This window comes from Lichenostomus cassidix, chromosome 3 (genome assembly GCF_008360975.1).
Source record: "Lichenostomus cassidix isolate B80296 chromosome 3, HeHo_3.0, whole genome shotgun sequence".
Classification (NCBI taxonomy): domain Eukaryota; kingdom Metazoa; phylum Chordata; class Aves; order Passeriformes; family Meliphagidae; genus Lichenostomus; species Lichenostomus cassidix.
Genome location: NC_139483.1, coordinates 72,221,835 through 72,238,826, shown reverse-complemented (window position 1 = coordinate 72,238,826; position 16,992 = coordinate 72,221,835). Strand labels below are relative to the sequence as shown.

Below are 16,992 nucleotides of genomic sequence, written 5' to 3'. Positions count from 1 at the left end.
CTGTTTCCCGTGGCCAATGACTTGTATTAGAGAGGATTATTAGCTGGTAGCAGTGCCCAGGAACCTGAGTATTGCTTTCTGCCCCTGTGCATTGCAGGTGCTGCAGTCTGGGTGGTTCCTTAGGTATGGTCTGGTTTTCCCAAACTGGCCTCAAAGAGGCTCTCAAGTGATGTCCACTGCACTGGCAGCTGCCTTGCTGTCTCACTTAGGGAGGGTAGGAATCCAGCTCTGCATGTTTGCTAAATTACCACTGTTCATTTTTGAGTGCTTTCAGGATTTTTGAGAGCTAGGAGTGATACACTCACAGCCTGTCTGGCTGCAAGCACACACCAAGTGCAGCACAGACTGGAACAGTCATCCCTCAGATGCATCACAGAGAGTAAAACAAGATCTAATACGTTAAAGTACACCTCTATCTGTAATCTGTTCTAGCACAGCTGCCTAAAGGAAGAGAGAGTAACAGAATAAAATAAGTAGATTTTTCTAGTTAACATAAATCTAAGATTACTTTGTTATATAGCAAGCCAGATTTTTCTTTTAAAGTCTCCAGTTTGATTGGGGGCAGGAAGACACTTACAACGTTACTAGATTCTCTGCATTGGCATAAAGACTCTTGAAATTCGTTGCGCTTTTTATTCTGTAATGTCCTTGAGTTCACTGCACATCTTTAAGAAAGCCTGAGGTTACCATGGCAGACTGCCCACGGAGGTGGCAGCAGGGGTGGAAACCACAGTCTGAAACCAGTGGTTGTGATGGGACTTTACCAAGTCCCATTGCAGAAGCTGTCCCATCTGCATTTTAACTGAGAGAGAACTAAGATTTTTAAAAATCAGAGCTCATGCTCACCGCAGGTTTTACTTTCGTGTACTGCTGCCAGCTGGGTTTGAACAGCAGAGCTTCACTTACCAGATCTCCCCTGGGGCTTCAAGAAATAGGGCCACCCACTTTCCACTCGCTTCCCTCACTGGTGTCACCCACAGCTCTTACTCGCTGCCTCTCTTTCTTCCAAGTGGTCAAAGTTTGGGCAGCCCAGAGCTTTGAACAGCTCCATGAATCAGTGTGAGTTGGTATTGTAGGTTGTTCTGCCTGAAGTGAAGGCGCCTTGCTGTGCCCTTGCACGGGGACCAGCTGTCCCCAGCTCAGGCTGGGCTCTCACTTCGTGTGCTGCCAGGGCATCATCCGGTGGTACAGAAATGCTTTCCTTCTCTTTGAAGTAGCCCAGACTTACTGAGTCCTTCACTGCATATGACATAATCTAATGGGTTTTGTGGTGAGGGCTGAGTTTATGAGAGGGTGAAAAAAGGCTTTTTCATCGCCAGCAGGCTCCCAGGATCCTCCTGAAACAATCGCTGACTGCTGCAAGGATTGGTTTTGTTGTAATATTAATGATCTCTCAGGGCAGCTTGGGTATCATAAACATATCTTTTTAATTATTCAGATAAAAATAGCCAGGGTATAGATGCAAACCAGTAATGCCATGTTTCAGTTTGGATTTAGAAAAGGGGTTAATAATACTTTAATGACATACAAAGGTACAAAAGCATAGAAAATTCATAACATCTAGAAGCTAAACCACTCCTGTGCTATATGGAAGTGTCTGTATGTAAGTCCACATTAAGTGCAATTCCAGCACCTCTCCAGAGTTTACTTTGCACTTGCTGGTAAACAAAGCCACTTCCTAAGGCAACACATACCCTGAGACTGCCCCAGATGATGTAACTCAAGTTCCTTGCTTTCACAGAAAAAAGAGGTTTTGCATGAAACCTCCTGCTTTCTTTGCAGGTGGAAGTACTCAGGCTGGCAGCTGAGTACAGCTGATTGCTGCTCAGCTGACAGACCTACAGTGTCAATTCTTTAGTTGATTTAAATGTTATTACTCTTGTTTTACAAGCTTTTTGGATAACTGACAACCCTTCACAATGTCATGGGAGCAGTTACATGATTTATAGTCAGATCTTTCATATAAAACTTTCTCAATAGCAGAATAGTGTTCAGAACCTGCTACAAATTGCTTGCCCTAGCCTGGTGCAGTGGCTCCCAGTCTTTGCCCATTTATAAGTGCTCTCTGATTTACAGCATCCTCAGAAGAAGTAAGATTTGCAGTACAAACTGCTGTGACCTGGTTGGCATCTCAGTTCATATTTAACTAATTATAGAGATGTGTAAAGTTTTTGCAGATTTCCTTACACAGATTTCCTTTCCTTACCATATTTTCTCTTTTCAAGAGATCTATATGGTGTTCAAATTTTACCCTGCTAAGTGTTGTTTTTGGTGGGAAAATGAGTTGTTTTAATGCATCTGCCTTAGATTTGCTTGCAACTAGCCTAAGGTGGTAATAACAGAGGTAAAAGCACTGGCCACTGCAGACTCTGCAAAATGGAGCAATGTACCATTAGGGAAAAGAAACCCCACCAATCCAGGGCAATAGGGTCACAAAACGGGAAGAGGAGATCATTCCAGCATGACACATTTGTCTGCAAATAAACTCTCAACTGAAGGCAGTGGAAGGGGAATGAGAAGGGATGGGAAGAGGGAGGAGGAGAGACCCTTCCAGAGGCCATATTCCTGAGGCCAAGGCTGTGCTTTCATCTCCCAAGAGCTCTGTAAAAAAAGCGGGATGGGCCAATGACCTGCAGTCTGCATCCTCCAAGAAGGCGAACTGTTGAGCACCGTAGAAGATAGTAGAATTTTGGTTTATTATGAATTTAGTTTTGGGGGGGAAAGCTTTTTAAGTAATCCTCTAGACCAAAGTTTTTTTCTTATCTACAGGTAAGATTCAATAAGGGAGAGATGCTGCACAACCCACGTGGGAATGCTGTTGTGCCTAGACAGGCCAGGTAAAGTGTCTTCCATTACCTGCCATGAAGTTTTTCAGCCTGTGTAGCTTCTTCTCTTTGTTATCCTTTCAAAGGACACCATCTCCTCTGACAACACCTTCAGAAACTTTGGTGTCTAAGTTCATCTGGGGTCTCACACTTCCTCTGGAGAAGGCAAAAACAAGGTTTCTCCAGAGTACTTTGTCTTCAGCCATAGCAGTGTGACCCAAATCCCATCCTACACACTCACATTTCTTTTTAGCGGACACCTTTGGTTGGTAGATTTGGCAGGACTTTTCTTACTATGGTGTACTGAGAAATGCTGTTCTGGTTATTCTAAATTCAAGGGGTCATTTTTCCTGGCTGCAGAACAGAGGCCTCTGGACAAGTCCATGATCAGAGAACTGCCTCAGTATTCCAAAGCTTTGTGCTCTTGAGAAGTTAGATGGTCTTGCTGTTAGAACTAGGAGGGCTGAGGAGAAGGGTAATGAACACACACCTCTCTTTGACATTGAAAGGAAATCTGGTAGTACTTTGTTTAGAAAGAGCAACATAGGGGTTAAATGATTTTTAACATCCCTGAGTGTGGAAAAGACACAATGCTCAGTGTTCCTGCAGCAGTGGCAGGCTCTCAGTGGCTATGGATGTGCCTGTCTAGGTCAGGACCTCCTCAGTAACAGCTGGGGACCAAGGCAGGGAGCACCCTGAAGAGATCCCCCAGGGTCTGGGGTAGCCAGGTCCCATCAGTTTTGTAAAGCATAACTTAGAGTTGGATCAAGGGAGGTGAGGCACTGAGCTGCTGCTTCTGCAAAAGCTGGAAGGCGAAGCTGGAAATTAAAGCCCAAGTCCCAGTGCTGGGGCTATGATTCATCAGAGGGCATTTGAGGTAAATCTGCTGATTTACATTTGTGTGAGTTGGATACATCCTTCTGAAGTCTCCTTTTATTGTATGTTTTGTTTACTTTAATTTTTATATATCTGCAGGTTGTATGGGCATATTCTAACTTGGGAAAATAAACACCATATCATTTTCTCTTTCTACTATTACAAGTTTTTATAATACAACTACCATACAAGGCAATATTAACAGTTCAATCTCCAACTTATTTCAGGATTGTTTTTTGGTTTTGTTTGTTTGAGGTTTTTTAAATTAGCATACTTCATGGGGATGCAACAGAGGTTTCAGATTTATTAATGGAACACTAATGGTCTTCACAATCCTTTTAAGAAGAAAAAAATATTCTTTCTTTTTAGAGCAAATTAATATTGATCATATTGCTGGAGTGACTCCATGGGGTAATATAAGCACAATAAAATGGAGATCAAAGCATATATCCTGAATTCCTAATGCACTGAGATGTGGCTGTGCAATTAATGTGTGTGTAAATCAAGACAGGTCAGGTGATTTTACAGTCTAGGTGAAATCCCAGCCCTTCTTGCTAGAATGTAACATGACATTTTATATTGCTTCAATAGAACATGTCAATAAAAATAGGGTTTACTGTCAACACAAACTTTAAGTTATTAGAATTTTGTCCTATAACCTGGAGAACACCATGAGTGAGAGATCTGTTAGCAACTCAGGATTAGAAAGTCACTACCTTTCCTTCTGGGAGCTCAGCAAGGGTGTAGGCATTTGGAATGAGGTACTGGAGGTTGGTGTGCAAAAACAAGTGGGAGGCTGTGAACACCTGAACTATTATGTTTCAGTCTGACACAGAGCCACTCTCCTGATCAGCAGGAGTTCTTCTTCAAAGGCACACTAGAACCAGACTGCCCTCTATACCTCTGCTTCATATTTCTCCTCTCCATCAGAAACATACTTATCTTCCAGGCATTGCTCATACTCCTACTTCTGGCTTTTCAATGCTCTCCCCCATTCCAGGTACTCCTGGGCACCTCTCAAACCCCTGCAAATACAGTATCAGCACTCATGTGATGATTCATGTCCTGTCTCCCTTTTTCTCCTCCTGTCTGCTTCATCAGGCTGGGTAATTATAGACACAGAGTCTTTTGACTTCTGAACTTCTAGACTGCATGGGATTATTCCTTTCAAGCATGTCTTAGAAGTCTATGAAAAATATGTTTGTTTGTTGCTTTGTTTTTTAAATTAAAGCTGAGATTTCAACATAGCAAAAAACTTCAGAAGCCATTTTCAGAAAAACTTTCAACAAGATTTTCATTATTCTTATCTTGACTCACAGCCACTGCACATTTCATTTCCCTCTCCTTTCTCTCTCTTTTTTTCCACCCCTGAGGAACCTGACACAGGGTGTTAGTGGAAATGTAAGGAAAGAAATTGTCAAGTCCTGCAAAAATGGCCATGAAATGTCACTGGACCACAAAGAAACAATGGGCAACAAGATAGCATAATGGGAATCATGGAAACTTCAAGCTGTATTTTTATTTTAAAAGGAGATTAAATGCAGATCTCCCCTGAGGCTCTCATACAACTCCAGTTGGGCTTGAGCACAATTAATGTTTCCATAATTATCTGAACATGCTTTTCCACAAGACAGGCTGAACCAACCTAAAAGCCCTCTGTCCCTCAAGGAGCTGTTCTGTCCCACCTTCTCCCTGTCCATTTACTCTCAGTGCTTACCTCCCAAATGGCACTAGTCCTCCACAATCAGAAAATTCAGCTTCCCAGTGCAACCATCAGCAGTATGCCAGGTAAATTAAATTGAAAAAGAAAGAAATAAAAAGGTAAAAAAAGAAGAAAAAAAATTTACACCTCAGACAAGGATCAGTCTCAGCAAAGAGCTGGGACTGGGACCATGTGGAGCAATGTGGGAGAGATGAAAAAACACAAGCCAAACCACAGCTGAACAGCTGAGACCACCCAGAACACCATTGTTTGCTCTGTTGGATTGTTTTTTGCAGGATCAGCTCCTTCCTCTGATTTGGTCCGTTGCAGGAATAAAGGGCTGATAACAGGAGAGTCAAGGGTATACAACTAAAAATAAACACAGAGGCTGAAAAAGAGCAAGCCCCAAATACAATTTTTGTCCTATTTCAAAGCAAGAATCACCTCTTGCCTCACCCCTAGTCCTGAGTGCATGCATGGTGCTATAACATTGCTATCTTCACCTCCTACTACCACTGTCCCTGTAAGCATTGAAGCTATGGCTTCATATATATGAACAAGTTGCAAAATGAAAGACAAAAGATTTGCAAATTTATTTTATTTAAATTCTGTCCATTTCAACAGCATCAGTGAAATTTCTGCAGCAGCTAGGCTAAGAGAAGTGTGAAAACTTCATTGGTTTTCTATGCACAGATTTTAAGAAAAAAGTTTCTGGAGCACAAGGGCACGGTACATATTCACTGCATAGTACTAAATTTGATTACACTTTGCCAGTTGCACATTTATGAATAAGGTAGGGATATAAAAAAACAAAGGTGTAGAATAGTTCACAAGGTGTAGGATATTTTTGTACTGTTTGTTATCTCACTAAAATTCTTTCTACTTCATCCTAGCTTAAAACAAGGTTGTTTTAAGCAGAGGGATGAAATATAGCCAGAATAGTTAGGATAATCACCAGGAGAAGAAAACTGAGGGGTAAGGACTGGGCATGGAGCATATCAGGACATCTGGAGACATGCTATATATAGGTACAAGGACCTGTCCAAGCAGTCCCCACTCCTTTATCCACAGTGCTCACAAAACTTTACTGGGTTGACAGGGCTCCAATACACATGTAGGAGCAGATTAGGGGCTTGTGATAAGGTTTTTGTCAAAACCAGGGGTTATCCATGGATAACCAGGTCCATGTGCTTGTTGTTTAAATGCTGACCATTGTTCATTAGGTACAGGATCCCTCTTGTGAGCCTGGTCAGAGAACCCAGGCAGCATCAAAGGCTTTTTGTGCTATATGCAATGGAAATAACAGTGAAAAAAAAAAAAAAACAAGAAAAGCAAAAACAAAACATCCCTTCCCTAGGTGGCTCACAGTTTAATGAAAAAGTACAATGAAGTAACAATGAAAAAGTACAATGAAGTAATTCACGTAAGAGTTGGACTTGATCCTTTGTGTGTCCCTTTCAAGTCAATATTCTGTGATTGTATGAAGTGAGGAAAAATGGAAAGGATAAGAAAGGATATCAGCTGGTCACACAAACATCTCAACTTAGGGCTCTTAAAACAAAAACTGTCTATTTCTATTTCAGTTTATAACATTATTTTTCTTTCACTTGACAAATTTCAAAACAAATCAGTGGAGGGGGGACTCCATCCTGGGGGATGTTTCTAGTGGGCTACCCCAGGAATCTCTCCAGGTCTCAGTGCATTTCAGAGCTGCTGGCAAAATTTGAAACACGATACATACACTTGTAGTAACGTAGATTGACATTGGTTAGAGGAACTCCCTGGAGCCACATGATTTAACACACCTGCACACCCTGTTAGGAGCAAAGACCACTCGTTACCTCCTTTGACTCCACATTTTCTGCCAGCATCACTCCTCTCCTAAACACTGTGCACCACACTGCATGTATGACCAGTGGAGCAGACTCCCTTGCTCAAGAAAGTCAGGCAGATAGAATGATGTTTTCTTCCTGAGGACAGCATTAGTGAAATATTGCAGCCATTTCCACTGCCATGCTCCAGAAACTATGTTTACCACAAAGTTTTATGTGAACTCAGAAACTCACATGTACTGGTAATAGCTGTAGAGATTATCTCAGACCAGTTATCTAAGAAAAAATTAAGGGGTGACAACTAGAAAATGCAGCTGATAGAGGTACTTAAACATAAAAATGAGGATGTTAAGACATCACTGGTGAGGGTCAAAGGTTAAACCACTTCAGGTTCTGATGAACCTTTGGAACAATTTACTTACTGGTGTAGTGGCTGCTCCATCACTGAACTCTTAATATGATGATGACTCTTCTCAAAACCAAGCTATAGCCCAAGGAAATATTATGAAGCAGAAAGAACTTACTGTCATGGAAGTGATCACACCAGATACGACTTTTTAGTCTTTAACACCAATTAATTACTATTATTTCCATTATAAATTAACCATATTCTTCTGGGCATCATCAAATCCATCATGAAACTTGAAGGCAACATGAAGACACAATAAAACAGCAAGAATGCAAATGTGTAAAAAACTCGTTTAGCCCACCACACTTCTACAGTAGGAGAAATGTACAAGCAACCAAAACAGGGAGAAAAATAAGGAGGGGGGGAGAAAAAAAAAGTTTCATTTTCATCCCTGCAAACACAAACAAGCCACCTTTCCAGCTGTGTACAAATTGAAAGAAAAAGGAGAAAGAAGGAAAGAGATACAGCCATAGACACACACGCAACACTTTATTTAGAAAGTTCTTTTTCATTGTAAATGACTTTTCCTTACCCAAGCTCTAGCACATTAAGACTGTGTCAGTATGGCACTTGAGTTCTAGAACAGACTGCTAATGTGTCGTTTTTCTAGCATAAAGCTCTGGTTGCTTACTAAAATTTTACCTGCAGATCCTCTTTATTTGGGCAGAGGGAGAAAATTGAAATAGCAGGCACAGATACAAGTATCTTTATGGTGAAGGGGCTTTGACAACTGAAGCACTCTGTTCTCAGAGACTCTTCTTCCATCACACCTCATGTCAGCTGCAGAAATAGAAGGACTTGACAGAAGAGGTTTGCTATTTTGTTTCCCCTCCTCAGGGAGAAAGGTATATTACAGAAACAAGTGTTTGTAGCTCTTAACAGAGTTGAGTATCTTAAATACTTACTTTTATTTATTGTACATCATTGTGGTTTTTAACTCTACAGTCTACATCTACGCCATTATTCTATGAAGATCTGAGTCCCAGCAGGACTGAAAACACCACCACATAAAAAAGCTTCCTCTGAGCTACTGACAGAGTAATTTGCATTTCCCTATCCAACAATTTGAAACTACTTTCTCATAAAAATACTTACTGTTTAAAAGCTTTGTTCATTTCAATCTTAAAAGATTCATGAGACAGTGGGCACTTGTTTTTTTGACATTGCCCTAAATATTTGGCAAAAAAATAGTGCAAGTATTATTGATGCAAACAGGAAGCTTGTTGTTTAGCAAAGGTTTTATTGTGTCCATCTGAGTAAAACGTTCTTTTCCATTCTGGTGACAGTCCATCACCACCCATGTCAGACAGTGACGTCTGGGACAGTGCCAGCTGTGCCAGCTGTGGCTGAGGGCTGTTGAATGTCTGTCTCTGATGGGGCATCTGTCGGGTGTGACTGTCCCCAAGCCCCAGACTTCACAGCGTGCACTGCGTAGTTCAGGCTTGTGCTCTCCATCCAGCCCCACGAGCCCGTGAGTGGATTATACAACATGCCATTCACAGTCTTGACTGAAAAGCCATCTAGGAAAGAAAGAAGACATATAAAGCAACTGATGTTCTTAAATATTCTAAATCACTGCAACATCAAGCTCTTTAGAACAGCAGGTCTGAAACATGCTTCTTCCTCCACGCAGGGGAGGAAGCTGGCCTTTGTCAGACACCCCCACATGCAGTGCCACTGGCATTGCTGGTGACAGCAGGCCCTGCTCCTGGCAGTGGCTGCAACAGCTCTGTGCCAGGCCATGCACCACCAGCAGCTACAGGGCTCTGCTGGAAACCTCAGCCTTACACCTCCAATCTGGGTGACTGGTAACATTATCTGTAGGTGGAGACATGCTTCAGATTGACATCACATGCTCCAAAATCAAAATCTCTGCACATCTTTGGAAAGATTCTGCAGATTCCCTTTAGGAATGGGAAAATGTAAGGAAAAGGCACATGAATGGCATCAAGGACTCAGCGCAAATACAGGATGATTTATCCCTCCCGGCTGAGCAGCACTCAGTTCACTGCATGGATCTGCTGTGTCCCAGCAGGATACAGGATGGAAGGCAGAAAACAAACACCCAATCAAAACAAATCACTCCACTTCACCTATGTCTCCTTTCAAAGGAAGAACTGAAAGAACCACTAGTATGTGAACCAGTATTAATCATATTCCTTATGGCACCACTGCAAAGTGCCAGGAAAAGACCTTGCCAAGAGAATAGCTCCACTCATATTTCAGCTTCTTTGCAGTGAACTAGAGCAAAGTGAAATATTTGGTGAGAGGGTTTTAAAACATCTGCAGCGAAGGAGGGCAATGGGCAGAAGTCTTCCCAGCTCAGTGCTTTGTCTATTTTAAAAGCAATCAAACCAGGGTAATTTAATTACAAATAATTAAAATCAGTATCACAGAGTTTCTCAAGAACTGACTAATGAATTTGTGGTAGGTTTTATCTTCACATTTTGGAAGAAATCTTTTAGTAACATAATATGAATAGAGAACATGGAGCATCAAACCAAAAATAAAAGCGCCTCCTCCCAAAGGAAAGGCAACAAACAAAGCAGTGGCAGCAATGCAGCCCCAGAGTGCCAACATAGTTATTTCCTCAAATGTGACCCAGAGCATATGAACCACTTCAGAGCATACATTCTGTCACCAGAACACAATGGAAAATATTGGATTTTTTTATTTAGGCCATTAAACAGAGGGCAGTTGCAACAGTGATTTTGTTCAAGTAATCACTGCATTCTTAGGATTCCACTTAATTTACTTTATGCACAATCCCAAAAGCAGCAGTGTCTTTAAACCAGGAATGATACTCAATATACGACTGTTAAGCAGGAAAAGCTGTGTACAGCGAGTGTGCTAGCACTCACCCCACCTAACTTATCCTTTTGGCATTTCTACAGGGACTATTCAGATATCTCTCTGCAGTCCCACCATCTGGCCTGAAACTTACTTGATTCCAGGACACGCTCCAGCTCTTCAGGGGGAACAAACTTCTCCCACTCATGTGTTCCTTCTGGTACAATGCCCATTATTTTTTCTGCAACCACAATTCCCAGGACATAGGACAATTGTGTTTTATTGATTGTTGTAATGAATAAAGAACCTTCGGGCTAATTAAAATATTAAAAGGTTCAATTAGAAGAATATTTAATTTTTTTAAATTGTAAATTTAGTCACATTAAGACAGATAATTTGTTTATGTCAAAGTCTACACAATGCAAAAGTAAGAAGTTATTTCATCCCAGGGTAGATATTTATAAATATAGCATTTTAATACAAGAAAGAAAATAATGTTCTAACTGTATGACTCAGGAGTTTTCAAAGAATCAACATAATCAGGTCTTGGGTGGCCTAAAAACTATTTCCCAGCCCAAAGAACACCTAGAAAAGTCACTTAAAATGTTTCCTGCCCAGCAAATACATAAATAAAAGGCATTAGAGCATATACAATACCTATTGTAAAAAAAAAAAAACAAAACAAAACCAAACCCACAAAAAACCCAACAAAGCAAAAAAATCAAAACAAAACCACAAACCATTTTTTTAATTGAAACCAAAGTAAAATGTGAAATGCTTCCTTAAATTTTGAGACTGCTGAATGCCATGCCATGCTTGTTTTAATAATTACATAGGCAAAGAAACAAAGCCAGAAACAAATTCCAAGTCCTCAAAGGACTGTTTGTTAGAAATAAGGGATAATTTCTTTGTCCCTAGCAGGCTAAGAATTAGTAGTGCATTCCACTGAAATAATTTATATTTCTTCTGTAGACCAGAAAGAAAAAGAAATTAAAGAAAAGCTGCCATTTGTGTGCTGAGCCTACCATCCTTCTTTGCAAATGAACTAATATGAAGATGAATAACCACCTGATTATCTCCAAAGCCTAACTAGGAACTTTTAAAAGCAATCCACGATCTTATCTGATGTGATGCTAGTGCTGGAATATAATCTTGTGTTAGAAACATCATTACAGAGTTCTCATGCAGTCTGAGGAACAGCTGTCCATCAACAGCAGCACTGCCACATTTTGTCTCACCTGAGGGAAATCGGATGCAACCAGATTTCTTAAGCTCCTGATGCAATGCAACCCTGCAATGTTAGGTAATGCCCTAACATTTTTCTGAGGCTGAGTTGGGGAAATAAATTTCCCCTAACTTTAGTTACTGAAGTTGGGAAGATGTATTTGCATTGTGGAGAATGGAAGGCACTTCTAGTCACATGCTTCTGACTTAGTTGAGAAATGTGTGCAGATGTGTTTTCACTCTCCTTTTAAAAAGCCACAGTAATAAAAGAGAATAAAAATTCCCAATAATGAAAGCAAAAACTCTCTTACCTTTAACACCTGAGAGCAACACTTGATAAACGTTTCAAGGTCAGCCACATGCTCCACTACTTCAGAAGCTACAATTACATCAAAGGTTTCCATAGACTCTTCCACAATCTCCTCCAGTGAACTGGACTTGTACTGTATTCTCTTGGCCAGGACCGGATCAAATGACTTGTGCTGATCTGCTGTTCTAATGTTGTCCTCCACAGGATCAATTCCAGTAACTGAAGCTCCCAGTCTACCTAAAGGCTAATAAAAAAGAGTGTAATTTATTCTGTGCATGAAAACAATTTACTTAAAGGTTTCTAAAACTTTGCAACATACATATAAGACGCAGAAAGCATCCATCAAAGAACAAGACAAACAACAGTAAATGATGAGCTCCGATCCGGCAGTTTTATTTGAAATGTTTATTAAAGCAAAAACGCCCTTAGATTTAGGAGAGGTGGTGTTAATTTTCTGTGTAATAGTCCAGAAAATTATATACTGGACTATACACACATGTAAATTGTCTTTTAGAATAATTTGTTCTGAATCCATTTTGTTACACCAAATAAAGATTTCTTCCACTACTACTCTCTGATAGAGGAAAAACAAAGGGGGAAAATCAACACAGTAATTAAAGGGGGGAAAACAATGCCGTATTTAATTACTGTCATTACTTTCTTCAACATCCACCTGTAATGGTAAATCCTCATATCTTTTTAATGGTTATTTAATACATGATTATCTCTGGGACTTTCTCACTGCTGAGAACTAAACACTGATGTTTACTAGGATAGCATCAGCCTTGGCTGTCACTCAGGTTTCTCCAGTGTCTTCTTACCCCAAGGTTAACACCTTAGTCATCACCTCTTTTGAAACTGAAACAGGCTGCAGAACATGACCACATGTATGATATTCCAACCTGAAATTCACCGGTTGTTCAGCCTGAGAAGGTGATGCAGCACACCAGTTTTGCCAGCATTGTTGGAGAGACCCCTCTCACAAGACTACAAGATTTTGCTCAAAAGAGAAAAAAAAAAAGAAAACATGGGAGAGATTCAGGTCCCTTTGTAACACCTCACTTCAGATGCTGATGGAGTTCCCAGAGTAAGTCAGCCAGATCTTTAACCCTAAATTCACAAACCATTCCTAGTCAATTGATGAGACACAGCACTGTTCAGAGCCTGTGTGGACAGTGTTCCACCGCAAATAGTAACTTCTCAGTCCCAAGTTTCTGCAGACTTTTCTGGAAGCAGCTGTAACATCAGCCCCTGTACCACAGGAATCTCTACTGACACAGGAGAGGTATGTCTTGAGTGCTTGACATTATTCTATGCATTTCCCATGAGATCAAATCAAAGGTGAGAATCCCCACCCCCATAAAAAAACTGAAGATAAGCAATTCAAAGAAATGAATGCGTAAGAACAAGTTTATAACAGAAATTATTTATTTTGTAATGAGCATGGCATGATTCCAAGTATTCTTGCCTAGACTCATAAAGTGAAAAACGAAAAATAAAGAAAGAAATACTCAAGAACTTTTTCATCCTTCTTCCCTCTCCTTTTCTTTACAGTGCTTGAAATCTTATTTTCCTGATGAACTTCCGAATTTTTGAATTTCTCATTACCAACTCCCTCATTCCCTGTTACCACCACGACTATGCTAACCAAATACTCTACGGGCTTTGTAAGAGTGCACTGCACTCTACTCAGTAACTAATATATCATAGAAAAGGTCCTCCTTGGAGGATTAGAAATTAAGCAGTGTAATTAGTACAACAATTCAAACACCTTGCATGCTTTTTAACAAGAAAACACAGAGCACATTGTTTCTTACCTCACTTAGCAGTCCTCCGCCGCAGCCCACATCAAGAATCTTGATTCCAGAAAGTGGGTTTCCCAGATGATAATTACCACTCATGCTCAACAGAGTATCTCTGAAAGAAAAGGAATGTGATTAAGGTCGAACCCACAAGGTGCTTTAGTAGATGCAATATGTAGTTATCTTAAGTACTGGTAATTGGTTTTCTTTTACAGTATTTTCTGAGGTTATGCAGAGATAGTACATATTAAAAAAATATGTCTTCAAAACCATACCTAATAAACGGCACTCTAATATCATTCATAGAATGAAGGGCTGCATATTCTCCTTCTTCATCCCACCACTTGTGTGCAAGGAGCTGGAATTTTTTCACTTCCTTTGAATCTACTGATGAGTGTGAAGTGCTGAAAGGTCTCTGCACAGTGAACCTAAATAATGAGAGCTGAATGTCATTAAACCAATACTAATATTTCATGTCAGCTGAAATATGGGGAAAACAAATACTGCATCAGAAAATGCAGAAAGGAAAAACTCATGTTTCTTTAGAGACTCGAGTTATACTTGTTTAATAGCATATAGATATTATACACTGTATGGGTAACATATCTTCCCAAACAGATGGCTGCATGCCTGTTATTTTTAAGTTGGTAATTAGTAAATCAAGAATAGGCCACATCAAACATTTAAACGCGTGAGATATAAAAACAGTTCCACGTGACACTGTCAGGAAGTCAAATTAAATTGTTACAGAAAAGGGTAGTCCTTATCACACAGGGTTATTTATTTTAAATACAATACTTACATGCTGCTTTTCATTTCAGTCTGAGAGATAGGCAAGGTACTACTAGATTTCAGTTGTATTTTCCTGCTGTAGTCCTGAAAGATACCTCTCAGACCTGTCTGAAAAGACAGATCAGCATGGTCATCTGCATAAATAAGAGACAACCGAATGGAAAACATCAGCTTTACAAGCACTCAGCAGCAAAACACATAGTTTTACCACACAAATCTTTGCACGTTTGCCCACTATTGTATTTAGGGAGTTGGGGATTAAATAATAGAATGTATGCTACTTCACCACCCCAGTACTTCTCAAATTATGTACAATGTCATGTTTCAGAGACTGAAAGGAAGGAGCTTTTTATGCAACTGAAATGTTTCAGTAAGTGTCAATTTCCCCAAAATGTTTACTCTGACCATAAGCTGTGCACACACAGAAACACACACTTAGCAGCACTGGTGCTAAGTGTTGGAATGAAAAACACACAGCTGCACACTCATTTTGCATTGTACGAACTGGTAAGGAAACCTAAGGAAAAACCCCTCACGGAAGGTGCACAGATCGGCCAGCAGCATCATCCTGCAATTGTTCTCCACTCCTGCTGAGCCGACACAGGGCTCTCCCTAGCACAGCGAACACTAGCGCACAGCCGGCTGCTGCCTGGTCACCAGCAGCCCCCGAACCCCAGCAATGCCTCACTGTACCCCGAGTAAACCACCCCCCGAAGATGATTTTAGGCCGCAGTCAGCGATGGGGCGATCTAGACACCTCTGGACTGCAAAGGAGGCAGTAGGGAAACACCACCTTCCCGACGGGCCGGCACCGGGCCGGCGCTGAGCAGGCCGGGGGTACCATGGCCAGGATGTGCCACACACAGCGCGGGGCCGCCGCCGGCGGGAGGTTTGCGGGGCCCGGCCGTCGGGGAGCCGGCGAAGCGAAGCCCCGTTACGCCGCCCCTGCCGCCGGCCGCGCCGGGACCCTCCCGCCCGCTCTCCCGCGCCCGCCCGGCGCCCGCTCACCGCCCGCAGCCCCCGGCAGCACGGCCGCCGCCCGCCGGCGCCGCAGGCCGCGCCTGAGGGCTCGGGCCGCCCCGCCGCCCCACATGGCCGCGGCCGCCGCCGCCCTCGCCCCGCCCCGGTGCGCGGCTGGCGGTGCCGGCTGCCTCACGGGGCGGGCGCCGGGAAGGTTCCGCACGGCGCTGGGCCGCTGCGAACGCCAGCCCCTACGGTGGCACTCGCCGCCAGGAAGCAACCTGGACCAACTCTGCTTAAATGTGTGCCCCCTTACTCTTGATCCTTCCGTGTCTTGAAAAGACTCATAGGCAGAGGCTCGGTCGGATGACACGGCGACAAGCCCACAGCTTTCAGTCCGTTTCATTACCAAGAAACATATCAGACTTGCAGGGGACGGCACAAAATACAAGACTCCTCGCTCCGGGGCAGGCTCAGGAGGGCCCGGACCCGCTGCGGCCTGGAGCAGAAGCCCAGAGCTCCAGCATGGCTGGGCTCCCGAGCCCTTCCTCTTGGGAACCAGCCCAGCTGGCTTGCTGCTGCCTCTGTCACAGGCTGGCGTGTCACGGGTTGCAGACGAAGTCCAGGCTGTGGCGCAGGAAGGAGAAGGTTGCCTTCCCTGCTGCCTCGCAGGCACTGCTGCCCAGAGCCCTGGGCTGAGGTTCAGGTGAGCAGCCCTGGCAGTTCAGGGCTGACACACACAGGGAGCTTCTCCCCGTACACCAGCTCCAGCATTTTCAAATCTCCATGGTGAGCTAGTTCAACATGCTTAAAATGGAAAAGAATTAAGCCAGCTTTTAAAAAGATTTGTTTTCTGACATTTTATTGAACTGCAGGTCCAACAAGAAAACCCAGTGAAAACCAAAGCCGTCTGGAAGTGCAGAGCCAGGCAAAGATAAGCCTTGAAAGCAGAGCTGACAGCACTCCCTTGCTTGCCAGGCAGATGATTGCTAGCTGGGTTCCATGCCTGGCTGTTTGGACACTGGCATCCACAGGCAGGAGGCACGGCCTGCACAAAGCCAAGGGCAGGAGCATGCTCCAGGCTGCAGGAAGTTTGGAATAGTATAACCAGTCCTGGTTTGACTTTCTCCTCCCTCTAGTGCCAGCCTGCTATATTAACTGACCTTGCTGGGTGCTACCAGCCCTCACTGCTTGAAATCTTCCTGTTTACAAGTCTCCTGTAAATACAGTATAATTCATGTAGTGGTCAAATTTTGGATTTATTTTTTTTTTAAAGCTTAATAAGGACTGCTGAAAAGGCTTTAAAAAGCTTGTCTCTACAGCAATTAAACAGATGGCAAACCTGCTTAGTATGTACCTGCCTCAGTTCTCTACTCACCTGCTTTCTATTAACAAAGCTCACAGTGCACCAGTCATTAGTAACACCTCAGGGCTATTGAAAAAACAAAGTTCCACGAAATCCTTTATGCT

The 16,992-nt window shown here is 42.4% G+C and overlaps 1 protein-coding gene across 5 annotated transcripts; it reads right to left on the bottom strand.

The window, feature by feature from the left end:
* Positions 1–8,114: 8,114 nt before the first annotated feature.
* COQ3 (coenzyme Q3, methyltransferase) lies at positions 8,115–15,969 on the bottom strand. Of its 5 annotated transcripts, none has more exons than XM_085056284.1 (7): positions 15,839–15,969; positions 14,573–14,670; positions 14,046–14,198; positions 13,786–13,885; positions 11,970–12,212; positions 10,589–10,748; positions 8,115–9,164 (listed from the first exon to the last, which is right to left on the bottom strand). In XM_085056284.1, exons 1-7 carry the CDS (start codon positions 15,926–15,928, stop codon positions 8,947–8,949), a joined length of 1,062 nt encoding a protein of 353 aa, XP_084912410.1. In that variant the 5' UTR covers positions 15,929–15,969; the 3' UTR covers positions 8,115–8,946. The 5 variants fall into 5 exon arrangements, with proteins under 5 accessions (XP_084912410.1, XP_084912413.1, XP_084912409.1 ...); XM_085056287.1 differs by having other exon boundaries at positions 14,573–14,696; positions 15,839–15,954; XM_085056283.1 differs by lacking the exon at positions 15,839–15,969 and adding an exon at positions 15,571–15,696 and having other exon boundaries at positions 14,573–14,696.
* Between the last annotated feature and the right edge of the window lie 1,023 nt (positions 15,970–16,992).

Coding starts and splice junctions, on each gene's coding strand:
- COQ3 (XM_085056283.1), bottom strand. CDS start 15,655: ATGTGGGGCGGCGGGGCGGCCCGAGCCCTCAGGCGCGGCCTGCGGCGC. Junction 14,199..14,572: donor ACTGAAATGAAAAGCAGCAT/GTAAGTATTGTA, acceptor CTCATTATTTAG/GTTCACTGTGCAGAGACCTT. Junction 9,165..10,588: donor GGAGCGTGTCCTGGAATCAA/GTAAGTTTCAGG, acceptor TTTCTTTCCTAG/ATGGCTTTTCAGTCAAGACT.